Raw genomic sequence first — 27,709 nt, 5'->3', positions numbered from 1 at the left:
TTTGTCACATGGAGCGGGAAAAACCACCTACAGCTCAATGTGACAAAGACCAAGAAACTGGTGGTGGACCTGAGGAGGACTAAGGCTCCAGTGACCCCTATCAACATCAAAGGGGCCACTGTGGAGGTGGTGGAGGAGTACAAATACTTGGGGGTGTACTTGGACCACAAACTGGACTGGTGCAAGAACGTGGACACTGTTTACAGAAAGGGCCAGAGCCGCCTCTACTTTCTGAGGCGGCTGAGGTCCTTCAACATCTGCAGGACGATGCTGAGGATGTTCTATGAGTCGGTGGTGTCCAGTGCCATCACATATGCTGTTGCCTGCTGGGGCAGCTGCCTGAGGGTGAGGGACACTAACAGACTCAATAGAGTCATTAAGAAGACCAGCCATGTTGTGGGAGAGGAACTGGACTCTCTGACAGTGGTGTACTTTGACTGAGGCTGGGAGTATCACATGAGATGAGGAACTGTGCGGTGCTTTGTCCGACGGAAACATGGCTGAATGAGAACATGCCGGGCCCAGCCTTCCAGATCGACGGCCGGCTTCTCTTCCGAGCGGACTGCAACCAGCTGTCGGGGAAAGCCTGCAGGGGCGGACTATGTGTCTACGTTAATAAATGTTGGTGTACAAACTGCACAAAGGTTAACAGCCACTGCTCTGAGGCGACAGAGTATATGACTCCTGCATCACTGTGTGGCATGGCAGCTGTGTGGCATGGCACCTCAGGCAGGAGGCTGCGGAGCATTAAGAGCAGGACCACCAGACTGAGGAAGAGCTTCTTCCCAGAAGCTGTGAGACTGTTGAACTCTGGAGGTCTGTAGCCCCTGCTGCTACCCCATACCCCCCCTTGCCTCCCACTCCCATGGAACATTGCACAATGCAGCCATTTTGCACAGAACTCTAAACTACTCGTTTCATTTGCCTTACTCTGCCATTTACTCAATACTGCAAAACTGCTGTAAATATTGTTGCTCCCTGTTCACTGTTTATGTCTCTTTTTTTCTGATTGTTTTTTTTATTTATATAGTGTTGTTTTATATTTATAGCATTAGGTATTTTGTAGGTTATTGGGCTTATACCAGGACAGGGGAAACTAATTTTGTTTCACCTCATGTTTTTCTACATGTGTGAAATGACAAAGTCCGGTGTTCTCAGCAGCTGCAGTCTGCCCAGTGAGGCTCTGAGTTGGTGTGAGGCCGTTGTTGTTGTTGTTGTTGTGGTCATGGTGCTCGAGGCGACCCTTATTTTAAAAAGTTCGGCTCGGCTGTACTTTATACGCTTGTTCAAACAAACAAGACATGTGGAGTTGGCCTTTAGATGCTCGAGGTTTCTTCCTGTTAAAAGAGTTTTTCCTTGCCACTGTCTGCTTGCTCGGGGTTCAGGCTCTGGGTTTCTGTAAAGCACCTAGAGACAATTTTGACTGTACAAGGTGCTATATAAATAAAATTGAATTGAACTGAATTATATTTCACCTACCAATAAGGTTTTAGTTGGGTCTGTTATAACTGAGTTATATTTTTTTCAATGTTTGACAGACACATTAAATGAGAACTTGTTCAACTAATTTTTGACAGGAACGTCTCACAGACATGCAGGCAGTGGGTAGCCCCTCATTCTCCACCATTCCAAATCCAACAAGACCACCCTTGTCTCTCTACAATGTCGGGAAGTGGGTGATCATGGAAGTACACAGATTTATTTAACCGTGTATATACAATTTTAACTGTGGAACCAAAAAATCCAGTTAGGATATTTTAGGAATGCATTGTAGGCCCGGCTCTGATAATTTCCACCAGCAGGTTCTCATCCTTGATGTCTCTGTGGACAATGCTGCAGGTGTAACAGTGACGCACTACCTCCAGAACCTGCAGGAAGAAGCCGTGAGCCACCGCCTCATCCAGTGCACCATGCTCTGTGATGTAATCAAAAAGATCCTGAGCAGGCTCAGGACGCTCCATCACCATCAACCAACCGTCCACCAACTTCCACCAGTCCAACAGCTGCACCACCCCTCCGAAAGTCCCAGACACCTTCTTTAACAACACAATCTCCAGGGGTACCACAGTGCCACACTGAGAAAGATAACCCATTTAAATAAAGGTTTAACAATTTAATAAAGCAACTGAAGTAGTCAAAAAATCTGACCGTAATTTGAAAACAACAATTGTGTAAGTGAAAACACAGATAAATCTCACCAGAGTGCCCCACTGATCCACTTTGTCCCTGCGCACGTGTTTCACCGCCACCTGCAAGTAAGTTTACAACATTATTACAATATCCATTCAGTTACAAATAATATACAAAGATATAGGGTAGAATAAACCTCTTTCCATTCCCTGCACTCATAGACTAAAAAGCAAATTAAAACTTCCTTTGTCGAAACAAAGCCCACATTCCATGCAGACTTACCCACGATGTATGAAGAAACAAGAGGAGAGATAAAAAGAGCCCTGTCTTCAGTTGAGTTCTGTGCCTCTACCACAGATCTATGGAGTAGCAGGAAAACCGATGTGACTTTTTTCTGAACTTACTTGTCCTGTTTAATTTTAATGTGGATATGCACTCCTTTGTGATCTTGAGATGAGAAAATTTGAAGGGCAAAGTTATTAACTTTTTGCTTTATTTTGAAGCTGTTTGTGCATTGTGCAACGCATCTGTGCACGGAGTTATCAATAAATACTTATTATATTTCAAATATGGCTGGTTGGTGACTAATCACTGCTTACCATTTTAACCTGTTAGAATGAAGTAGTTAGTTTGACTTATGATTTGTCAGTATCATTTAAGAACAATGTTTGTGGTGCAAACTGATTTAGAGTCAAAAACATGCAAGTGCAATTGTCATCAATTAATTGTCAAATTACTCGTTATCGGCGAAATGCCCTAAATAATCGGGATACATTTTTTTGCCAGTATCGCCCAACCCTACAGTGATGTTGGTTGACATGAATATAATTGCAGTAATTAGCGTTGCTTTTATTTTGAAGGGGTTGGACAAAACAAAGCAGCTCTCATTCATACCGGCAACCCGTCAGCCAGGCGAACACCAGAGTATATGGTACCAAATCCTCCTTTGCCTAGGACCGAGTCCAGTCGGTACAGTTTCTTAAATGGCTGCTTGTCCTCCTCGGCTACACACACAGAGCAGAAAACAGGATTAGGAATCAGGGTCATTTGGATGGGAATATAGTATTGCACCAAAATCTGTAATCCTAAAAAAAATGTTTCTCTCAGTCTAAGTATTCTAGATTTGTCGTTTTACCTTAACACCCTGTTCTTTACAAACGGTTTTAAAACAAAAACAATGTCTTAATTCAACATTACAGACAGATTGAAACCACCCTAAAAGTTAAACTGAGATTATGAACTGAGATGTTCAAAACCAAACATTGTGTTCAGATTATACACACAGCAATTAAAAATATATATTCACCACAGAACATTCATCAGACACTACATAAAATAATTTAGGACACAGCACCCAGGGCATGTAGTTAACAGAAAGTGTTTATTGTAAATGCATTTAGCAAATGAAAAGCACATTACTGCACAATCAAAGTCACTGAGATTCATACTCCAACATCATGTCTGGACTTCATCCACATCACAGGCAATATTTTCCCTTACCAGGCAACAGGGGAAAAACCGTCTGGTGTACCGAACCCAGCTTTGACTAGACTTCACAGTTATATCATCACAGGCCTATTACATTGCCTAGACTAGTGTATTTAAGGTATATTCACTTCAATATAGTTTACAGTACTGTAAAAACAGCAACTGCAACTACTAGCCTATGGTAACAGTAAGCCTATGAGCATTGAATTGTACTGGAAAGCAAGGCTACACTTACTTTCACATATTGATATCTCAGATGAGATCTTAGATTTCCTTTATTGTCCCACAATGAGAAAACTCACCTTGTTACAGCAGCAAGTGGATAGTAAAAAAACAGAGGTAGGCATCGATAAACAATTAATAAACAATTAACAAACAATTTACCTAAGTGTAAGAGAGAATAGTAATACAATATAAAACACTATGTACAAGAGAAATCAACAGTTGCACATGGGCTAATAAATAAATTATAAATAAAAAAAAATGACTCTCCCTCGTCCTCTTCCTCCTCAAACCAATAAAATTATTGCACATTATTATTACTACTATTATTGTCAAGATGTCTTTCACAGTATTTAAGTGAATGAGTCCTTAAGTGTGTGTGGTCTACTAGGGGCAGTGCTGGTTGTTAAACAATCTGACAGCAGCAGGAAGGAAGGACCTACGATAACTCTGCCACACACATTTGGCATTTGGGGTGAAAGAGCTGCCTTGTTGATCAGTTTATCGAGTTTCTTCCTGTCAGCGGTTCAGATGCTGCTGCTCCAGCAGACCACTGAAAAGACCAAAGAAAACGGCTGATGCCACAACAGCGTCAAAGAAGGTCCTCAGGAGTGCTCCTTGCACTCCAAAGGACCTGAGCTTCCTCAGCAGGTAGAGTCTGTTCTGGCCTTTCTTGTGAAGCATGTGAGTGTTATGAGTCCAGTCCAGTTTGCTGTTCAGCTGAACACCCAGGTACCTATAAGAGTCCACACTCTCCATGTCCATTTCCTGGATGTTCACCAGTTTTGGAGGGGCATGACCGCGCCTGCGGAAATCCACCACCAGCTCCTTGATTTTCCCTGCATTCCTTGGAGGCGGTTCCACAAAGTCCTTGATCAGTGACAATGTGCAGAACTGTGCCTGAAGTCTGCAGTGTACAGGGTGAACAGAAAAGGAGCCAAGACTGTTCCCCGTGGGCGGTTGGTGAGGTAGTCCATAATCCAGGACGTGACGGTGTCATCTACCCTGATGCCAGGCTGATAGGCGAACTGCAGCGGGTCCATGGATGGTCCCAATGGAGGGTGGAGATGGACAAGGACCAGCCATTCCAGTGTCTTCATCAGATGCGATGTCAGCGCCACTGGCCGGTACCTGCTGAGTGCTTCTTGTTGTTGGGAAAAAAGAGGAGTCCCTCCACCCTCATTTGGTCATCTTTTAATTCTACAAAGGGGAAAATACACTTACAAATCTATACAGCCAGAAAAAATAGTATTATAATGAACGTTACTGTACAACAAGAAACAATTACCCGTTCTCTTCTCTGAATGTCCTGATGATGCAGTAGTTGCCCAGATTTCATCAGTAATGATTGTTCTTGGTCTTCCTCTGCCTCTCCCTCCTCCATCACCTCTCACACGAACTCTTTCTCCTCTGCCTCTCTGTATATTTCTGTCCATTGTAGATGGATGCACGTGTGCCACCTGTGCACTCTGAACTGACTTTTATCCTGCCCAATTGGTCTGATCACATCACTAAAAATGTGAGTCGTTGAGTTGTGCTGAAGCTGCATTCACATTTTGCTGCCAGTGTTTACAATTTTGCAATGCAAGTGTAGCGTTTCGCAAGAACGAGCAGATAAGATTCGCAAATTGTCTCTGACCTGACCTGAACAGTGTTAAAGGTTTGACCGAAAGAGTGTTTAATTTGAAAGATGAGTTTCAACCACTGAGAATTTGGTTCAGAGAATGGGGTTTAGTGTTTTAGCAACTGAGAAAATGTAATCTGAGTGGAAAGAAAGGGACTTTGCAACCATGGTGCAGAGGCCCTCTGGTGCCTGAAGGCAAAAATGCGTACACACTCAAGATTAACAAAAAAATACTAAAATCCACTGAACATTATATATGAGCGAGAAACCCTCTACAAGTGAGTTAGCCATTGTGTTGCAAGTGAAAACCTAGATGCATGTAGGCCTGGGGCAATACATGTCATGAACAATATGAGGGCTTCACTAAACCTACTTTCTTAAACAGGCAAACCCAAAACGTGATGTATAAGGACGTGGGGTCTTAGCTGGCTGAATAAAAGTAGCAAACACTTATATGTTGACCGAATAATAAAGTTTAGAAAACGGCGGTTATATTGCTGAGACATGTTATTAAGTGACCCTTCCGATTGAGTGACGTAAAAAAGTTACAATTGCATCGAGTCATGATTGCGAAAGACGGTGTATCATCGGCTGGCACTGTTACCTTGCTGCAGATGGAGCTTCGCCAGCAGATCCGGGCTGAGAGACGAGGAGTCCATCATAACCGTCTTACAAAAGTCTGTGGTCACTGTAGACGGTTGCGCACTCTGATTGGCGGAGCCGACAATAGACTCTCAATCGCGGTCTAGGACGTCATCGTAGGCGGACCATGCAATCGCGCGTCTCCGCCGTAGAAACCCAGTAACCGTATGCAAATTGCAAATGTAACTATTACAAAAATAACGGCTAGGCTGACACACTGACAGCTAGACTGGAGACAAATCTGCGACAAACAACCGGGTTTATTAATTTGCATAGAAATAGTCTCCTCGTTTCCTTTGCTTTCCTTTGCTAGCGGCATTTTAGCTGGACAAGACTTAAGCTTGACAGGTAAAGTTACCTACCGCGACTTCATTCATGTAACGCTACTTCATTTATTTTACCCATTTAACTGTATATCACATCATTATTTAATAAGAGTTCCATACTCATGGTGATGAGTGTAAAGATGGCACGCACAGTCTTGTAGTATTTAAGATATGATAAGAAAATATTGGGCTTTATTACAGGGAAATTGACAGTGCTACAGCAGCCCTAAAGCACTAAAATACATACAGTCCTGTAGTGAGCAGTGGCAAATAAGAAATTCTGAAATTTACAGTTATGTACAGGTATTGATGTGCAGTTGTCAGATTGTCAGGTTATGTTATGCTGTGGACTAAGAGCAGTGCTTGTTGTACAGTCTGCTTGTCGCTGAAGGAGTTCTCTAGTCCATTTTTCTAGTGATAGTAATAGTAAAAACAATAATAATAACATATATACGTATGTATGTCTTGTGTGTGCAGAGGTTCCCGATGGCTACAACCCAGGTCATCCGTGTGGTGAACCCACAAACCCCTGCTCACCATCAGCGGGCCATCCAGTGACCAAATTCAAGGATTCAAGGAGCTTTATTGTCATTTCACACACGTAGAACATGAGTGGAACGAAATTAGTTTCCCCGGTCCCAGTATAAGCCCAATTGCCTAACAAAATAAATATAAATATACACAACGCTATATAATATAAAAACAGTGGAATATAAGAGAAAACAGTAGATGATATAAACACCAGTGTAAACAGTATAAACAGTAGTGCAAATGGCTGACAGGGTAGTGCAAAATGACAGTATGAGCAGGATGAGCTATTGTGGGAGCAACTTGACCGTATGGTACGCAAGAAGTGCCCATCCAGCCAATCCAACTTGTGGGAGGGGCTTCTAGAAGCGTGGGGTGAAATTTCTCCAGATTACCTCAACAAATTAACTAGAATGCCAAAGGTCTGCAATGCTGTAATTGCTGCAAATGGAGGATTCTTTGACGAAAGAAAAGTTTGAAGGGACAAATTATTATTTCAAATACAAATGGGGGGCAGTCGTGGATCAGCGGTTAAGGTGTCGGACCCGTAACCGGTGGATCGCTGGTTCGATTCCCCGTCCCGGTGTCCATGGCTAAGGTACCCTTGAGCAAGGTACCTAACCCCCACTGCTCCCCGGGCGCTGCACGTGGTCGCCCACTGCCCCGGGTTTGCTGTGTGTGTGTGCACGTCACTTGGGTGGGTTAAATGCAGAGAACAAATTTCGCTGTGAGAGTGAGGAAGGAAAGTGGGAAAGTGACATATCTTGTCATTGGAGGGAACTCACTCCAATGAAATTTGTTCTCCAATGATAAAATATGTCACTTTACTTTTTAAAAATCATTATTTCTGACCTTGTCAATGTCTTGTCAATTTTCTGTTCATTTTACAACACATGGTGGTAAATAAATGTGACTTTTCATGGAAAACACAAAATTGTCTGGGTGAGTAAAATAATTTTTGTTTCTATCTCTATGTCTCTGTGTTTTGTTTTTTTTTTTAGAAACAGATGGAGGGCTCGTCTCAATGTGATGAGACACCAAATCAGGAGTTTGAGGATCCCATCCTGCAAAGATGGGTGAGAATTATCATCCGTTTCAGTGCTTGCACACATACCAGAATCTCTTAAACTAAGTTATATATAAATACAGATGGAGAACTCATCTGAAGATGAGATGGGAACAGAAGAGGAAGACATGTTGCAGGGAGAATTTAGTGAGGTCGGATCACTTTTTAACTAGGTAACAAGAGGCAGCACAAACTTGTAATAAACAAACTTGCGATGATGGAGGCTCATTTATTGGGCCAGGGCTTAGGGAAGTGGAGAGGAGAGGAAATGGCTTGTGTATCCTGATGTTTCCCCCAACAGTCTAAGCCTATGGCAGCATAGCTCTAAAATGGTTATGAGTGAGTTACCTGAGCCAGCCCTAACTAAAAGCTCTATCATAGGGGGATGTTTTTAGCCTGAACTTAAATGTATAGAGTCCACAGTAGTGGAGTATGGTAGCTGAAGACTCGACCTCCCAGTCTGTTTTTACAGATACTGAGAACTACTAACAGACCTTCATTCTGGGTGCAAAGTGTTCTACTGGGGCAATAAGGAACAATGAGGTCCTTAAGATTGGATGGAGCTTTGTTATTGAGAGCCTTATAAGTTAATAGAAGAATTTTGAAGTCTATTCTATATTCTACAGTAAGCTAATGGAGTGAGGCTATTAACTCCTGTCAATACCCTCGCTGCAGCATTCTGGACCAACTGGAGACTCTTCAGAGAGTTTTTAGAACATCCTGACAGGAGAGAATTACAGTAGTCCAGCCTAGAAGTGATGAATGCATGGACCAATTTCTCAGCATCACTCTGAGAAAGGATGTTCCTTATTTTAACTATGCTACGGAGGTGAAAGAAGGCAGTGTTAGTTATTTGTTTTAGATGGGAATTGAAGGACAAGTCCTTGTCGAAAATGAGCCCATGGTTCCTCACCGCTTTAATAAGAGTTAAGAGTTAAAGGTGAAGCCATCCAGGGTGGCAGCCCGGCTAGAAAAAGACTCCCTGAGATGTTTAGGTCCAAATGCAATAACTTCTGTTTTATCTGAATTAAGTAATAAGAAGTTAGAGGACATCCAGCTCTTTTCCAAATTGTTAAGGTGACTTCTGTCATCCAGTTGTATAGATAAGTATAGCTGTGTGTCATCAGCGGATCATTTAATCGCAATGTCATGGTCCAGTCTCTAACTCAGTTGTTAGAGTGGAGATGTCATATCAGAATTCCTTTATTAATCCCTGGAGGGAAATAGTAGCTGCTCTAGGACAACCTCCTCAAGGATCTTGGAGATGTATTGAAGGTTGGATAAAAGTCTGTAATTAACTCATACATCTGGGTTAAGGGAAGGTTTTAAAGACCACCTGTGGATTAATAAATATTTAACCTGCCTATTCTGTTTTATGCTATATGTTTTATGCTATATTATTAATGGTATAATTAATAATGTTATAATCATGTAGAACTGGTTGTTTGTCTCAGGACTGCACACTCTGAGGGAGACAGAGGTATCATGCATAGTAGGAGAAGGACACCATATCTCAAGTCACTCTGACCGACAGGAGAAGACACTGATACACCACCCCTCCCCTCTTGCTTGAGTGTAAAGGTGTTGAGACTAGCAACCGGTGTTATCTTAAAGTATATATAATGATGTACTTCCTTGAGTGCTTTAGATCCCACTTGGCGTTTGGCTGAAGCAGACTTGTGTTCTGAGGTGGGATCTCCAAAGATCTTTGTTTCTAAAATAAATAACTCTGTTTTAAGGCTATTTCAACGACTCTGTTTTAACTCTCTCACATCAACCTACTCGGGGAAGCAAGTGGGCTTCAACAATTTTGGGGGCTCGTCCGGGTTGTGAGGAGTTTTTTGATCTGACCTAAAACCAAACTGCACACAGAGGACACAGCGCTGTGGTCGACCTAAAACAAAGGTAAAGCAGAAACCTGTTGTAACGAATTCTGCATATTGAATACTCTTAAATAAGAAGGCAATCTGTGTCTGCAAGTGTGAAGTTTCCAAATTCAGAGTCTGTTGAAAATTCAGAGGATAAAAAAATAAAAAAAATAAAGTGTGAATGAGTGAAAAACAAAGTAAGGAACTGGAACAAAAAAAGAAAAGAATAAAGAGGTTAAAAGATCAATTGTAGATCTTGTCCTTGGTCGTGGCGGACCCCACCGTCCTCTGACGAGGGGACGGAGCCAAGGAGGCAGCTGGGTCAGAGTCCCGGGGAGGTGAGGACCCCCGAATTCTGAGTTAGAAGAGCGGTGTCTCTTCAAATATTGGGTTAGAGTCCCTAGGAGCGGCGTCTCCTTAAAAGCTGAAAGGATAAAAGTTCCAGAGTTGGTGAGTATTGAATAAATGTGATATTGTGTGTATGTGTGACATGTCTGGGTAATTGGGGATAAAATAGATAAATAATAGAATTCAGCGGTGTCTTAAGTGCAGAGCATTACAACAGTGTCGTGACAAAACTGTTCAAAAGACAGCGAACCTACGGTGTCACAAAGCTGCCTGAGCCGCGGAAACCTCACGGTGCCAACGGAAGTGGCCGGTTTTTGTCACAAGGGTCAGTTGCTCGGGTGAACTCCATACAAACTGACTGGCTGTTTTGCTCTGCTCACTGAATAAGACTTGTGGTTTGGGTGGACCCCATACACACCGGCTGACTGCTGAATTTAGATTTTAATAAACTATTGGTTAATTAATTACTTAATTAATTAATAGATTGGTATAACATTTTTAAGGATGGAGGGTGAGTTTAATAAGGAGTTAGATGACGGAGGTTGTGGATCTGAGGGTCGGTGGAAACCTCTGTCAGCACAACTGGAAAATATAATACTGGCAGGGACAGGGGTTACTGAAGAGAAAGAAAAGGAGAAGAAAATGGAGGGGGTAAAAAAGAAGGTAGAAAAATGAATAAAGGAGACAGGGAAAGAGTTAAAGGACAGAGTGTCCTTGGGAAAATGTTATGGGAAAAGGTAGCAGAGTCGAAGGCTAAAAAATAGAAGCCAGGAGGCAGGAAGAAGCAGCAAGTTTATTGAAAAAAAAGGAAAATGGAGGAAGGAAGGGAAAGCATATGAGGAGGAGAGGAGAGAATGGTCCGAGTTGGCGGTCTGGTGGCAGGGTGCCGATCATCAAAGAGAAGAAAGAAGAGCGGAAAAGCGAGAAGAAGGAGGCCAACACACCGGTCCGACCCCCACCCTACGCTCCTCCACTGCATCATGTGAGTCCCCTCAGGAAAGGTACCCAACAGTGAAAATAGAGAAAGGACAACTTTTCGTAAGTATACCATACCCAACACCCACCGCCTCTGCAGCCAAATGAGTGTTAGATAAAGCCTCAGTCTCAACACAGTCACTAGAACAGACAGATAACGAATCAGCAGTGTCAGAATATTGCGCACTGCCAAGACAAGGCCATCGATAGAATAGTACACACCGTACACACACTCCTACCAGGCGAGGATGAAGCGCCCCATGAGCAGCATAAACACCCTATGACCTTGAAATAACACACACACTCAACTACGATAATTTTCCCCTTAATCACCACCAGCTAGGGAGTCAAATACAAATCATTTGGACTAGGTGATGTGCAAGCAACAGTTGATAAAATGCCCCAGTGGCAGAAGGCGGAGGATTGTGGTTAAACAACTTAGATAGTCTTACTGCAGGACAGACTCTGGCGCTTGGAGACTTTAGAGCGGTGGCAGCCAGATGCATGACAGGAGCAGACCTGAGGGAGATTTAGGAGGAGGCTAATACGAGACGCTCTACTGATAACACACCATTTACTAGGGTAAGCACTGACATAGGCAAAGCAATGAGAGAGAAGTATCCATTGCCCGACGCTGCAATGGTTCCAAAATTACAGTGGGCGCCTGAACAGCACCCATGCGAGTTCCTAGATAAATGTAAGGACACGTGGCTCAAACACACAGGTGTCCACCCAGGGCCAAAAGGGGTACAAAGGGAATGGTACAGACACGCGGTGTTAGAGGGTGTTCCAGAGGAAGTTAGAGAAAAAAAAAAAACATTTAGTGTATCACCTCACTTGAGCACAAGACGAACAGCAAAAGGAGCGGGACACTATTAAAGAGCTTCAGGGTCAATTACTGAAGCTACAACTGAACGAGGCCAGATAAAGAAGGTAAATGACAAAAAGAGAATAGAAAAAAGTGAAGCTGTGAAGGTAATGGTCACTGCTGAGAATAATGATACTCCTGATTTGTTTCCTGTTCCCTCTTGAATAGAAAAAAGCTGCCCGAGATACCCACCATACGGCAGAGGAGGAGGCTCCGGGGGCTGACCACAGTGGGGAGGAGAATGGACGAGAGGACGTGGGGGAAGGGGCGGACCGCCAAAGGGACAGCCGGGAGGAAACGTGTGCTACTACTGCAACCAAACAAGACACTGGGTGAAAGACTGTTCCAGTATACCGCAAAGAGGCCGAGGTCGAGGCGATCCACCACGCCCAGACCTGACGCAGGCACTCAATCACCAAGCAGCACCTACAGTATCCAGTATCCCATGGTGAACTGGGATGACTGGGAGGAGTGGGGAACACACCACAGAGAGACCACGACAGCAGACCCAGTGCTGTCTATAAAGTCAATCTATTGGGGAGAGATCTCCTAATCAAACTGGGGGCGTCCACACTGTGTAGCCTGGACAGACTCATAGTGACATTGCCAGCTGAGAACCACAGGGCAATACCTCCTCCAGTCTGTGGAAGAGCAGTATGCGGACATCTACTGGGCTCTGTTGCAACCTGAAACGCCTGAGCACAACGGCATCCTCTCGGCCTACCTGCAGTGGAAACCCTGGATCTCACTGCTCGAGCCCTACATCTCTCCTCCTGACCCAGCCCACGTGACCCTCTTCTATGACAGACTGCAAACTGAGTGGTATCAAGACGGGTTCCAAGAACAGCTACAAGATAAAAGTTGGCGAATACACTCCACCAACATATATGTGGCTCCAGAGGGAGTTGTAGCAGCGGTCATGCTCACAGAAGTTCAACTAGATTGGTATATGGTGTCAGAAGAGGCGGTTCCTCACGTCTCACTAGCATTACATCCTAAACATCAGGCAAAAGAACTGGGAGGTGTGGTTAAACACGCTCTGGCTCAGACTGATTGGACACTCACACAAATCCCTCATCTTCACTACTAAGCTAAGACATATCACATTGATTGACATGCGACATGGCTAACCCTCACACTCCGCATGGAACACCCCTATCCTGCCAGTAGAAAAGAAAGGGACAGGTAAATACAGAATGGCACAAGACCTCAGAGCCATTAATAACATCCTTTCTACTACTACGGTGCCCGTGCCTGATCCATATGTGGCTCTGACTAATCTGGATTCATCTCATTCATGGTTTACATGCATTGATCTGGCTAATGCATTCTTTTGTCTCCCATTAGCAGAAGAGTGCTGTGACATTTTTTTCATTTACCTACAAGGGTCGACAGCTGGGGTACACCAGGCTACCACAAGGGTTCACACTGTCACCAGGGCTGTTCAAACAGGTCCTCATATAGGCTTTAAGTGACTGCATTCTGCCAGACAACACCACACTCATTCAGTATGTAGATGGTCTCTTCCTGGCGGCGCCCACAGCTACTGTCTGTCTTACAGCAACCAGCTCTGTCCTGCAACACTTAGCCAGAAAAGGGTTTAAGGTAAGTAAAGCCAAATTACAGATATCTAGGAAACAGGTTTTATTCCTAGGCAGAGCGATCTTCCAGAAAGGAGCCGGGATGTCTCCAAAAATTGGCTACTGCCACTGAATTGACCTTAGCAGACTACACGTTGCCATTCTACCTTGATGTTTCTGAAACAGAAGCAGTTGTTAATGGCATTCTGTTCCAGAAAAAAGGGGGAGAAAAAACAGTGCTAATGTACATAACTGCAATAAACAAATCCATCAAACACGAGGCAGAAATGAGGGAACAATGCAGCAGATCATGCAGCAAAGATGGCGGTTGGGTATCAGGTTAAACGAGAACTAATGTGTTCAGAAGAAGAGATGGAACTGAACCAGAACTAATTGACATTATAAGATTGCAAAAGGGGGTCTCACCACAGGAGAAAACGCTCTGGAAAGCCAGAGGAGCTACGGAGGTGGGAGGACTGTGGAGGAGTCCGGATGGACGTCTTATTCTACCCCAGGCATGAGAAAAACAGCGCTAGAGGAGGCGCATGGAGTAGGACAAGTGGGAGCGGCACAGATGCTGAGAAACCTGGAGAACTAGTGGCATCCTCACTTGAAAGATATGGTAAAACACTGGGTAAGAACATGTGAACTTTGCACCAAGTACAATGCCAGACCGACCATCAAAACTCGAACCGGGTAAGTATCCTCTCGAAGTATGACCAGGGAAAGAAATTATCATAGATTACACAGATATGATAACCGCAGTAAGAGGGTACAGATATGTTGATGTGTGTGGATGTGTATACAGAGTGGCCGGAGGCGTGGCCAACAAAAAGGGAGGATAACAAGTCGGTGATTGAGTTTTTGATTAATCACTACATTCCTCAACATGGGTTCCCAGAGAAAATTCGATCAGACAATGGGACTCACTTCAAAAATCAAGACCTCCAGCAGGTGGAGGCAATGCTAGGGCTGAAACATTCATTTGGCACTGTTTACCACCCGCAATCACAGGGCAAGGTTGAAAGAATGAATCAAACAGTTAAGCACAAATTGGCAAAAATATGTGCACAGACTAACCTGACCTGGCTAGATGCCCTACCCCTGGTACTCATGTCCATTCAAAGCTCCATTAACCGGAGCACAGGGTTCTCTCCTCATGAGCTACAAACAGGGAGAGCTTTTCCAGGTCCCATGACAAAATTGATTGGGATTGGTGAAGACAAACAAAACCTGACCACAAGAGCATATTTTAAAGAACTGCAGGCTTTCGGTTCAGCTTTTGCCAAACAGGTCACGGACCGACACGAGGGGGCGCACGAGGCTTCGTCGCCAGAGGTGAATTGGGTCCTGTTGCGGGTAATCAAAAGCAAGTGGTCGGAACCAAGGTGGACTGGACCGTTTCAGGTGGTGGAGAGAACTTCGCATGCAGTCCGACTGAAGGGTAAAGGAGACACCTGGTACCACTGGAACCAGTGTGCAGCAGCGGAAGAACCGCAGTGGTCCCTCTTCGAGGTCCACCAGGACCTCCAGGCAGCAAACACTGACCCAACTGGGTTGGGCGTGAGTCACACACACAAAGGGGCAGAATAATCCCCGTGTGCTGACTAGGTGACAGGGCAGTCTACCCCTGGCACTGAAGAACAGAAGAGAAGACGTCACGGGAGGAGGTGAAATAGCGCTCCTCTCCTGCATGTGGCGTGCCAAGCCACCAACCTCCAAAACAGACACCTCTGAAACCTATGAATACAACAATCAGAGAACAAAACAAATTGACCGAGCAGGTGGTATCACTCATACAGAGAACAGAGTTGATTAAAATCTTCTCATTCAGGTATATTACCAACACTTGTGGGTGGCAGATAAACTTTCCAATTGGGCTTTTCTATATTACATATACGTTGGACGAAATCCGAAGGTGAAACGGTAAGATTTGAGAATTTAAGAAGTTAAGATAGCACGCAAAGATGTCCGACTGTCAGTTATCTTTCTTTATTGTCTGTTGGTTTATTGTATGTGTGGCTTTCGCTCTTGCTCTAATAAAACTCTCGCTGTGCGGTCATACCAGACTATAAAGGGGATAAGTTGTGCAGCCTCGTGGCTGCTAGACATGAGTCATTATTCATTTAATGTTGTATCTGTGCTATTTTAAGTGTAAATTGTTGCATAATCAACTTCAAACCATTGACAGGGTAAAGAAAAGAGAAGTGATGTATGGTAATGCTAAATGGCTAGCAGGACTCAGCCTGCTGGCCGTGCTGATCGGAACTTTAATATTACTCTTGTGTGAATCCACTGACAACACCACATTTGCTTTAGAGCCACAAACCCACACCTACCCCTGACATCTCATCCAATGACATTGTAGCTATTGATTATACCACACTAAAACCCCTAGACATAATACAAATCTCCACAGGATACAGAGATAGTAACCTCTGGAGGAGTGGATGACAAATATGTTTGGTCAGTGGTTTGATTTTGTCACTTATGGTCTCTATTGTGACTTTTGTGGGAATTTTAGTTACTTGAGGATGTTGTTGTGTACCCTGTATTCGAGCTCTCACTGTTAGATTCATCACAGCCATAGTAGGAGAAGGACACCATATCTCAAGTCACTCTGACTGATGGGCGAAGACGCTGATACACCACCCCTCCCCTCTAGCTTGAGTGGAAAGGTGCTGAGACTAACAACCAGTGTTATCTTAAAGTATATATAATGATGTACTTCCTTGAGTGCTTTAGATCCCACTTGGCGTTTGGCTGAAGCAGACTTGTGTTCTGAGGTGGGATCTCCAAAGATCTTTGTTTCTAAAATAAATAACTCTGTTTTAAGGCTATTTCAACGACTCTGTTTTAACTCTCTCACATCAACCTACTCGGGGAAGCAAGTGGGCTTCAACAAGACTGGGATGTACTCTGTGAGCCGCATGGGGGAGACATCAATATGATGACTGACTGCATCACTCAGTACATCAGATTCTGTGAGGACACCACCATGTCGGCCCAGACTGTGCACTGCTTCTCCAATAACAAGCCCTGGATCACCAGTGATCTGAAGGCACTTCTGAACGAGGAGAAGAGGGCTTTCAGGTCTGGAGACAGAGAGGAGCAGAGGAGGGTGCAGCATGAACTCAGAGACATACTGTGGACATGCAAAGACAACTACAGGAGGAAACTGGAGGCCGAACTCCAACAGAACAGTGTGAGGGATGTGTGGGTGGGAATGAAACACATCACGGGGATGAAGGGGAAAGACAGACAGATGTCAGGGAACCTGGACAGAGCAAACCAGCTCAACCAGTTTTTTAACAGGTTTAGCTCACCTCCTGCCACCCATTGCACTACTGTCATTTTGCACTACCCTGTCAGTCATTTGCACTACTGTTTATACTGTTTACACTGATGTTTATATCATCTGCTGTTTTTTTTATATTCTACTGTTTTTATATTATATAGCGTTGTTTATATTTATATTTATTTTGTTAGGCAATTGGGCTTATACCGGACCAGGGAAACTAATTTCGTTCCACTCATGTTCTACGTGTGTGAAATGACAATAAAGCTCCTTGAATCCTTGAATCCTTGAATCCTTGACACCCCCAGCCTCCCACACACCCACACTGTCCCAAATGGCTCGACCCAAGCCCCAGCATTCTCCTGTACAGCACCCCTCTATCTGCCCCTCCTCCTCCACCTCCACGGAAGACATCATCAGCCCAACAGCGACAAAGGCCAGGTAAAGAGGCATTTGCATCTGGATGGTGGGGGAGGCCCTGTTAGGATCACATTGTTTGATTTCTCCAGTGCTTTCAACACCATTCAACCTCTGCTACCGGGTGAGAAGCTGCGGGTGATGGGTGTTAACGACACAAGGATCTCCTGGATTACATTCCTACATTCCTCTCCTGGAATGTAGCAAGATACAGCTGTATTAAAAGGGTACAACTGTTTAAGGGCCTGTAAGCTATGGAAGGTAAAAACTATGTAGTTGTGAACTGTTTATGATAGTGAAACACTGTCTATGGTAGTAAAACACTGTCTATGTAACCTCATTGTAATCACTGTAAGCCAGAAAAAGAACATCTTATTGTAATCTTGCATAAAACAATTATTTTAAAAAATATTATAAAAAGAGACCTGGAAATAATGGTGTCTGAGGCCAGCAGTAATTTAGACTAAAACTGAAAGCAGGCCAGGCCAGGGAGAGAAAAATATTGGTGCAAACTGTGCTTAAGAAGTCATTAAAAAATAAATATATAAGTGGAAACCCTTGGAAGACCCAAGGAATAGACAAGCAGGTGCAAGATAAATCAAAAATGTGGCCTTTGGAAAGTCCCCAACTGACCCAGGGCAAGAAGATGACTTAATGGTGTAAAAATAAAGATGGTAAAGGGAAAAAAACGGCTCTGAGTAGACACGACAAGGCCAGACGAGCAAGATTAATACATGTATATATAAATTTAGTAAACTCAACAACACTCACAACAGCAGACTGAAAAACAGCAGATAGGGTGAACTTTTTTCATGCATTAACACCTAACATCCCATATGACCCACCATCTCTGTATGGCCATACAATGAACATTTTTCACAGTTTTTATTATTATACAAATTAACATTTTATACAAACTCTCTTTTGGGGTTCGTAGGGCAATGTCAGGCTTTTTTGCACCATGATATGGTGATCTTTTTTAACAGTTTTCATTTTGAACAAAATTACCTCTTAACGTAAACTGAGTAAAGAATGAACCCTAACAACAGCAGGAGTAAGAGACAGACAAAGATAAATCCCATGACCAGAAAGTGACTTTGGGTCCACTTTTTAGGGCAGCACTGAAAAAGATAGAAAGAAGAATTTTGTCTGTCAGTGTAGTTGTTTTAGTTGTAATATAGGTATGCAATTTGTCGATAAATGTACTGCACTTACTGTGGTTTTGAAAACAAAAACTGGCGCTGACTCGTTTGCACTGTCTTGACCTCGAGGTTGGACCATCGAGTACGGAAGAGGACCTTCATCATACGGAGGCTTGAGAAGAAACGAGTATTAAAAATCAAAGCAAATTTGATTAATGTAAATCTTTAATCAACTTGACCAACAACAAAGCCAAATGTGTCTTTCTTACTGCAACAGGAAAGTCTGGTGCCTGTGACACTCTGATCATGACGTTTTCCATCCTATGAGGTATTTCTGTTGCCCAAAGAAATGAAAGAAATATATATTAATTACTCTACTGTTTCATGAAAGACCAACTTCTCAGTATACACTCACCGGACACTTTATAGGTGTATATATATACAGGTACACCTGTTCCAGTTGTTTGTTAACACAAATAGCTAATCAGTCAATCACATGGCAACAACTCAGTGCATTTAGGCATCTAGACATGGAGATTACATGCTGAAGAAAGGGGAACTAAGTGACTTTGAAACTGGCATGGTTGTTGGTGCCAGATGGGCTGGTCTGAGTATTTCAGAAACTGCTGATCTACTGGGATTTTCATGCACAGCCATCTGAGTTCACGGGGAATGGTCCAAAAAAGAGAAAATATCCAGTGAGCGGTAGTTGTGTGGACAAAAATGCCATTTTGATGTCAGAGGTCAGAGGAGATGAGCAGTTGGTTCGAGATGATAGAAAAGGCAGCAGTAACTCAAAGAACCACTCGTTACAACCAAGGTATGCAGAATACCACCTCTGAACACACAAACCTTGAAGCGGATGGGCGACAGCAGCAGAAGGTGCCACTTCTTTTGCCTTCACAGTCACTAGATCTCATTCCAATAGAGCACCTTTGGGATGTGGTTGAACAGGAGATTCACATCATAAGATAAGACAGGATAAAAATGAATTGATCAATTAATTTAATCAATTTAATGACTCAATTGAATAAACTCTTCTCCCCAAAGAAGTATCCATCAGTAGTTGACAAAATACAATAAAAATACAGCAAAAATAAAATAATGATTGAGTAAAAGTAAAAGTTACCACACTTTGCTGCTACCAGTTAAAGTGCATGTTCTACAAATGGATATGCAGGTGACAAATCTGCAGCAACTGTGTGATGCTATCATGTCAATATGGACCAAAATGGAATGTTTCCAACACTTTGTTAAATCTATGGCACAAAGAATTACGGCAATTAAGGACTCCAAGCCAATACTAGCAAGGTGTAATTAGTAAAGTGGCTGGTGAGTATATAAGGGTTAAAACACCCAGCTTCTACATTTAAGAACCTAACTGGTTTAAAAAAAAAACAACAACAAAACATGAGTTTCCGAAAAAAGGAAAAACAGTAAAATTTTGTGATTTTAGTCAACAAAACTTTACAGACATAAGGTTATGTCTGTAACCTTAGGTAGGTTATCATTTTAAGCAATTTTGGTTGATATTTTTCCGGGTATGCTTACTGATAAAGAGAGAGAACTCACGATGCAGTCCAAACGCCATCCACCAAATGACTTTCTACTTCCTGTGTAAAAAGGAAGTACAATTAAAGATCGAAAATAAAATTTCAAATCAGCACTCTGCACACTTTGCATTGTTTTTAATGTACTCATGTAACCAGATCCAAAATAATCATTGTTATAATTACACAAAATCTGTTTTATTACATCAGTAGCGGTTTCTCATATGGGCGAATTGGGCGGCCGACCAATTCCAGGGCACTTTGCCGGGGGCGGCATGTGAGGACCCGCCCCCCGCAAAAAAAAAGAATATATATATATTTCTGGTAATATCAGGGCTCTTGAGAGTGAGACTCACGCATTTAAACCATTTCACACGCTCACACGCCACACCTTGTAATTCTCACGCAGAGAAATTAGCAGGGTAACGTCCACCAAGTTGCGCCGCTATTTTTTTTAAAAATATATAACAGTGGAACAGGTAGGAATCAAGTCGGTTCCCCCCACAGCTCAGAAGGCGCCTGCCAAGCACCAGCCGATCAAATAGAATATAGCGACCGAACAGCCAATCAAAAATAGCCTTGCTGTATCCGGGTCAGATTTAGGTATTCATCCTACAACAACGTTACAGCCAGTGACACTGATCTCACTACTCTGATGACCGACGTGGAAGAGGACGGTGTCCTATGAGGACGGTAAGTCATCTCATCTTTTGATTTCCGTTGCTGGGGAACATTGTCTCTACGTACAGTCCTGTCCTTTTTATAGTAAATACATTTTGGTACTCAATTGTTTCTTTTAGCCCAGATATCTTTATCATCACTGTTTTTATGTTGGTCAGTCAGCAGCTGGGCCAGCAAGCTAGCGATGCTCCACTAGCATGGAAGCTTTAGTTAGTTATCTATCCCGACTTTCGGGTGTTAGTTTGCAGAGGTTACGCTAGCAGTAGCTCGCTAATCAATCTGGTAGTAAGTAACATTTTGTCAAGGCTCGTATTGTACACATTTTATGTTTAGCTTTAGCTCTCTGGAACCGCCACTGAATAATTTGGTTGGTATTAATTTGGCTGGTAATCAGTAATGTTAGTGAACAGTTTGTCTTAGCTCAGGACCCATTATTCAGCTTTTCTCTTAGGCCACCAGTAAGACCAGGATATTTCTAAACTAAATAAATACAGTTTTTTCTTAAGAGTAATTCACAAAGCAATTGAGACCCACCTCTAGGAAGACTTTGCAAACTTAATGAGATAAAGTTCTGCTTTGCTTGATGGCTATTTAATTATATTTTAACCAAACAATGCATAGTATAAATTATTGTATTTGTCTTCAAAGATGTCAGCGAAGGCAAATGAGCATTCTTTTATGCTTCGCTCAGAAGAATCAGCTCCCTAAAAAGGTGGCCAGGTTAGAGGAGGAGACAGCTAGCCAGGAAGTCCGGGACATCCCCTACGTGGACCCACTAAACCAACTGCCAGGTAATACTTTCAGGTGTCGCATAAGGAGGAGATAAACCTGTGTGCTCATTGACGTCAAATATACTTTTTGTTGTTGATATCTTTGATCTGATGGAACAGGCATAAAATGTATGTAGGCTTATACATGTAGTCTTTGGATAAAATGGCTTGCTTACAGAGGAATACCTTGCACTTATTGTGCATATCTTGCTGAATCTATGTGCACTTACTGTTTGTCTAGTTTTGATTTCCAAGTCAAATTGCTGTGTCTCTACCTGATGCATTTAGTGAATAAAAAGTGGCTGTGATTCTGAGATATTGTTTTAACTGCATGTACATAATTTGCTTTATCTCTTTCTGTTCTCTGTGGTGTGCTGGGGAGGCAGCAGCAAGAAGAAGGATGCAACACGGCTGGACAGACTGGTGCGGAGTGCAGCATCTGTGGTGGGCACAGAGCTGAACACTGTAGTGTCAGTAGCAGAAAACGGACCCTGGATAAGATCCTGTCCATACTGGACAACGCCTCCCACCTTTGCACAGGACTCTGATCAGTCAGATGAGTGTGTTCAGCACCATGCTGCTGTCTCTGACCTGCTCTACAAACAGACTGTGAGAAGGTGAGCACCTCCCTTCTCACTGTCTCCCACGATGGACACTTTGTGATGACGTGGCCTGCGAGGCAGCGTCGGAGAACAAAAGACTATTTGGATTTTGTGGCACATGTACACGCGGGTGCGCACACACACACACAGATGGACTCTTTATCAGCTTGTACATATTTTAGGTGCTTGGCGACGTCTTTGGCATGGCGTGGACACTTCGGCGCCAGAAACTCGGTCCACTGCGTCACTCGTGACAGTTTTATCCCCGGTCCAGCATCCAGGCGTGTAGTGAGGTACCCACTACTCGTCCCACTCTTCATCTGTCCGTTTATAAAGACTCTGGTTCTTCATACACTCACGTACACGTACTCACCTGCACTCCCGGTCCGGCTCCATTGCTCCATCCAAGCAGAGGAACCATTGCACTCAGGGGTGTTTATATTTCTTTATGGTGTTGGTTATGTAGTGTTTGTATAAAGTTATTGTGTGGTGTGTGGGTAAATGAAAAGGCGCATTGTTTATTTTTGTATTGATTTATTATGATTAATAACATTGTATGGACCATTATGATTTCCGGTGATCCCCTCAATAACGGTTTGAACCATTTGGGCTCAACCAGCAGCCCTATTTAAGGGCGCCTCATTTAGCTTCTGGGCTTCTGGGAGAGAAGTGCTATGACCTGCTGTGAGTTGATGATATCACTGTTTTGTTCTTGCGTCTTGTCTGCTCTCAGACTGTGTGTCGAGCGTTTGTGTTTCGGGAAAATAAAAAGTTTTTTCCTGGCACCTGAAGCTTCGCTGCCTCCTGTTTCCAACCTCTTCCACCTGAACTCGAATTTGCCTAGATCCCTTTATTCGGGGAGACCACTCTGGTCCCTCACACAGACTCAGGAACTCGTTTCTTCCCCTGGCCATTAGACTCTACAACTCAGGGGTTGTTCAGGGGTAACGATCCCAGCGACAGTCTGTGCCTGAGTCACATCAGGCATAAAAAAAATCACATTTACTTATTCCACTATGCACCTTATACTGTTTTGCACAATTAACCTGCACTTTATAACTCATTTCAGAGTAGCAATCCATTTACATATGTTTACACTGTGGCTCTATAGTCTCTGGTTTTACACACACAGTCAATCTGGTCGACCTGCTTTCTCTGCACTCTATTGTACTTTATGTAGCATATGTTAGTTTACTTAGTTTATTTAGTATGTTTAGTCTATTTTTCTATTTTTCCCACTAACAGTTAGGCCTTGGTTGTTTGTTTGCTTACTTTTGACTAACCTACACTGCTGTAATGGGCTACTGGTGCTTGAATTTCCCTTGGGATCAATAAAGTATTTATCTATCTAACTGGCCTCTGTATAACAGCAATTCAGCCAGAGGTCTATCACACGGGACCTGTCCTGGTCACTGCACATTCACAGGACTGTTAAGAAGGCCAGGCAGCGTCTCTTCCACCTCAGATGCCTCAGAGACTTCAGGCTCCCCCTCAAGGTGCTCAGGAACTTTTACACCTGCACCACTGAGAGCATCTTGAGTGGGAGCATCACCACATGGATGGGCAGCTGCACAAAGCAGGACCTCTCGGCCCTTAGGAGGGTAGTCCGCTCAGCTGAGCGGACAATCAGAACAACTTTACCCGACCTGCAGGACATTTACACCAAACGATGCAGGTCGAGAGCTGAGAAGATCCTCAGGCAGCCCCATCACCCCGGACACTCACTCTTCTCCCTGTTGCCATCAGGCCATCGGTTCTGCTGCCTGAGAACCAACACTGAGAGGATGAGGAGAAGCTTCTTCCCCCAGGCCATCCGCCTGCTCAACAGTGAGCGTTAATCTGGACAATCCCACTCCCACCTGCACTACATACACTAGATGTAAATACCACTCATGTAAATAATGCACATTTTCACTTTTTTTTTAGTTTAAATTTTAATTTTATTATTTTTCTTTAAATTAAAATTTTTTATTTACATATTTTTTGGTAGCAGGGACACAAAGAATTTCACTGCACATTGTACCGTGTATGATTGTGTGTGTGACAAATAAACCTATCTTGTATCTTGTATCTTGGTGTCATGAGTCTGACTCCTCTGTGCATGTTTTCAGGCCCAAACCTGGACTGTGGAAAGGATATTGGGATCTGGCTCGAAGGACCAAGCTGTCATGGCAATTTCTAAAAAATGCACAGAGTTGCTGGAGTTATATCTAACACTAACCCTAACACTTATGTGTGTTATAAATATATGAGACTTGCTAATACAGATTATTCATGACCTGCTTTGCATCTATTGTTGAGACTTTTGCAAACTCAGTTGCAGCCTTATACATCACAAACAGATTTAATGCCCCCACCCCCACACTATTAGCTGATGTGCCCTTGAGCAAGGCACTTAAACCCCAATTTTCTTCCTGGGTGCCTGAAATGGCAGTCCACTGCTCCTGTGTGTGTTTCACTGCATGCATGTGTTTCAATCAGTGATTGTGGTTAAATGCAGAGAAAGAATTTCCCAGCTTTGGAATTAATTAAGTATAATAAAATAAATAAATAATTACATTTGCATTACAGTACTTGTTACCAAAAAACACTGTTATTACAGTGATTTTTCTTTTAAAAGCAATTCAATTCAGTTTACTTATATAGCGCCAATTCACAACAAAAGTTATCTCATGACACTTTCCAATTAGAGCAGGTCTAGACCAAACTCTTTAATTAAATTGTAAATAGAGAGAGCCCAACATTCCCCCTTGAGGAAGCACTTGGCCACAGTGGAGAGGAAAAACTGCCTTTTAGAAGGCAGAAACCTCGGAGCAGACCCCGTCTCAAGATGGGCGGCCATCTGCCTTGACCGGTTGGGTTGAGAGAGAGAGAGGGGGGGGGAGAGACAGAGAGAGAGAGAGAGCAGGAGAGAGAGAGAGAGAGAGAGAGAGAGAGAGAGGCAGAGGGGGTGGGGTGTGAGAGAAGGAGCACACAAGCAGATGCATAGCAGCAGTAATAATACCAGAAGTATCGGAATGTAGATAATGATAATGATAATGAAGTATACAGAAGGTATTATGGTGATTTTGATAACAATAGTAGTAACAATAATGGTAGTTGCTGTACTGAGTCGTAACAGATTTAAATCAGATTATGACTAAACAGTAGTAATCGCAGTAGGTTTTGAGCAGGACGACAGCAGGACTGCAGCAGGAGGTTCAGTCATGATTGATAGGAATCTGTGGGACAAGAAAGCACAGGGACTCCAGGGAAGAAGTTGAGTTAGTAATATGCATTAATGGGACATGAATGTGTGCAGAAGGAGAGGGAGAGGAAGAAAGAGCTCAGTGCGTCATGGGAGGACCCCTGGTAGTCTAAGCCTATAGCAGCATAACTAGGGGCTGGCCTAGGCCAGCCCTAAGCTTTATCAAAGAGGAAAGTTTTTAGTCTACTCTTAAATAAAGAGAGGGTGTCCGCTTCCCGGACCGAAACCGGAAGATGGTTCCATAGTAGAGGAGCTTGATAACTAAAGGCTCTGGTTCCCAAACTACTTTTGAGGACTCTAGGAACCACAAGTAGCCCTGCATTTTGGGAGTGTAAAGATCAGGTGGGATGATAGGGAACTATCAAATCTTTAAGATAGGATGGTGCCTGACCGCTCAGGGCTTTATAAGTGAGGAGGAGAATTTTAAAATCTATCCTGAATTTTACAGGTAGCCAATGTAGAGAAGCCAGAACAGGAGAAATATGGTCTCTCATGCTGGTTCTTATCAGTAGTCGTGCTGCAGCGTTCTGGATTAGCTGGAGAGTCTTTATGGTATGGTAGGCATAGTTACACTCACCTCATGATATATAGCCACAGGTAGAATAGGCCTGACTAAGTGTTAATCTTTAAATCTCTATCATATCTATGCTGCTATAGGCCTATGCTGCCGGGGGACACAAACATGATCCACCAAGCAGTTCCCCCTCCTCCGTTTCCTCTTCTATCCTCTCCCCTCGTCAGATTAACATACAGTTCATTATTTTATGTCACTAACTGTGTGTCCAGTTCTCCTCGTAGTTTTGTGTCTCTCCCTCCCTTTCTCTCTCTCTCTCTCTGTATCTTTCTGCAGGTATCTCTCCATCCAGATCTTCATGTTGAACTGTAGCCGGCTCTATGACCAACCCAATGTCTACTGTTGACATCTGCCTGTCATTCTTTTGTGCACCGACTATCAGCGGGGTGGTTCTCCCTGCGGGCCGAAATTGAACTGAATAGAATTGATAGGATAGTGATTTACAACTGCACATAAAACATACATGAATGATACAGCAGTTCATTATAATTTCATTATTATAATTTCAGTCTTGTGAAATGCTAAAACCATATTGAGGTGGTATCAAAAATGAAACTAAACAGTTGAAATTTTGTTTTACTTGTCTTTTTAGTAATGTCACTCTCATGTTGTTAACTGCTTTCCTGCCTGTACAACATCCATTGCACGTCTGCCCGTCCTGGGTGAGGGATCCCTCCTCTGTTGCTCACCCTGAGGTTTCTTCCATTTTTTCCTGTTAAAGGTTTTTCTGGGAGTTTTTCCTTTGTCGATGTGAGGGTTGGAGGGCAGAGGATGTTGCTGATGTTATGTTAAGCCCTTTGAGACAAACTTTCAAGGATTCAAGGAGCTTTATTGTCATTTCACACATGTAGAACATGAGTGGAACGAAATTAGTTTCCCTGGTCCCGGTATAAGCCCAATTGCCTAACAAAATAAATATAAATATAAACAACACTATATAATACAAAAACAGTAGAATATAAAAAAAACAGTAGATGATATAAACATCAGTGTAAACAATATAAACAGTAGTGCAAATGGCTGACAGGGTAGTGCAAAATGACAGTAGTGCAATGGGAAAACATGAGTAGTTTGAGAGTTCTGTGCAAATGGCTGCATTGTGCAGCAAATGGCTGCATTGCTTGTAAAAATGGGCTATACAAATAAAGTTGACTTGATTTGACTTTATAGATTTATTGGGGCAGTGTCGTGTAGGCTCAGAGCCTCAAAGCCACACCACAATAATTTCTAAGTTTTAGCTGTGTCCAATTGTTCAGGAAAATCTTCCCTCGAAGTCCAGTAGAATCATCAACAGGAGACAGGATTCTGAGCAGCAAAGACTTTAATGCCGGCAAAAAAGGGAAAAACCGTTCACAAAGCACACTAGGTACACATGAAGGGTTTCTCTCAGAATGACTGGTGGCTTCACATTATATACCTTAGGGTTTGGACCTTTCCACGCCTATTGTCCATCCCTTTTTGCCAACCTTGTTTTTATTACACCAATAGGTTTCTATTTTTGTCCTGGATTGGGTGGTGACTTTTGACACCATTAGGTAGGCCTGCCCTAGGTTTTCTGGGGACTTTCCACTGGCCTTATCTTGCACCTGTTTATTCATTATTTTATTATTATTTTTATGTGCTTCTGTGCACAGTTTACACCATTAGTTCTCCTCTCTGGGCTGCCTTCCAGTTTCGGCCTAAGTTTCGACTGGCACCAGACAGTATTATCTCCAGGCCTCTTTCTGTGCTATTTTTTAAAAACAATTGTTTTATGCAGGATG

At 43.1% G+C, this 27,709-nt stretch overlaps 1 protein-coding gene and 2 long non-coding RNA genes across 5 annotated transcripts; 1 reads left to right on the top strand and 2 right to left on the bottom strand.

The window, feature by feature from the left end:
- Window positions 1-1,757: 1,757 nt before the first annotated feature.
- Window positions 1,758-6,217, bottom strand: LOC124049994 (serine/threonine-protein kinase pim-3-like). Its single transcript, XM_046372156.1, has 4 exons — window positions 6,069-6,217; window positions 3,025-3,134; window positions 2,199-2,249; window positions 1,758-2,075 (listed from the first exon to the last, which is right to left on the bottom strand). Exons 1-4 carry the CDS (start codon window positions 6,124-6,126, stop codon window positions 1,758-1,760), a joined length of 537 nt encoding a protein of 178 aa, XP_046228112.1. The 5' UTR covers window positions 6,127-6,217.
- Window positions 6,218-17,260: 11,043 nt separating this feature from the next.
- Window positions 17,261-20,563, bottom strand: LOC124049933. 3 transcript variants are annotated; one of them, XR_006841509.1, is made up of 6 exons: window positions 20,464-20,563; window positions 20,095-20,135; window positions 19,375-19,455; window positions 18,792-18,856; window positions 18,596-18,694; window positions 17,261-18,501 (listed from the first exon to the last, which is right to left on the bottom strand). It is a non-coding gene; the product is annotated as an uncharacterized LOC124049933 (long non-coding RNA). The 3 variants fall into 3 exon arrangements; XR_006841508.1 differs by having other exon boundaries at window positions 20,074-20,135; window positions 20,464-20,543; XR_006841507.1 differs by lacking the exon at window positions 20,464-20,563 and having other exon boundaries at window positions 17,262-18,501; window positions 20,074-20,217.
- Window positions 20,564-20,670: 107 nt separating this feature from the next.
- LOC124049934 lies at window positions 20,671-23,158 on the top strand. Its single transcript, XR_006841510.1, has 3 exons — window positions 20,671-20,765; window positions 21,402-21,544; window positions 21,910-23,158. It is a non-coding gene; the product is annotated as an uncharacterized LOC124049934 (long non-coding RNA).
- Window positions 23,159-27,709: the final 4,551 nt, after the last annotated feature.

The sequence above is a fragment of the Scatophagus argus genome, chromosome 18 (genome assembly GCF_020382885.2).
Source record: "Scatophagus argus isolate fScaArg1 chromosome 18, fScaArg1.pri, whole genome shotgun sequence".
Taxonomy (NCBI): Eukaryota; Metazoa; Chordata; class Actinopteri; family Scatophagidae; genus Scatophagus; species Scatophagus argus.
Note: the sequence above shows the minus strand (reverse complement) of the source record. Positions and strands in the feature narration are given on the sequence as shown.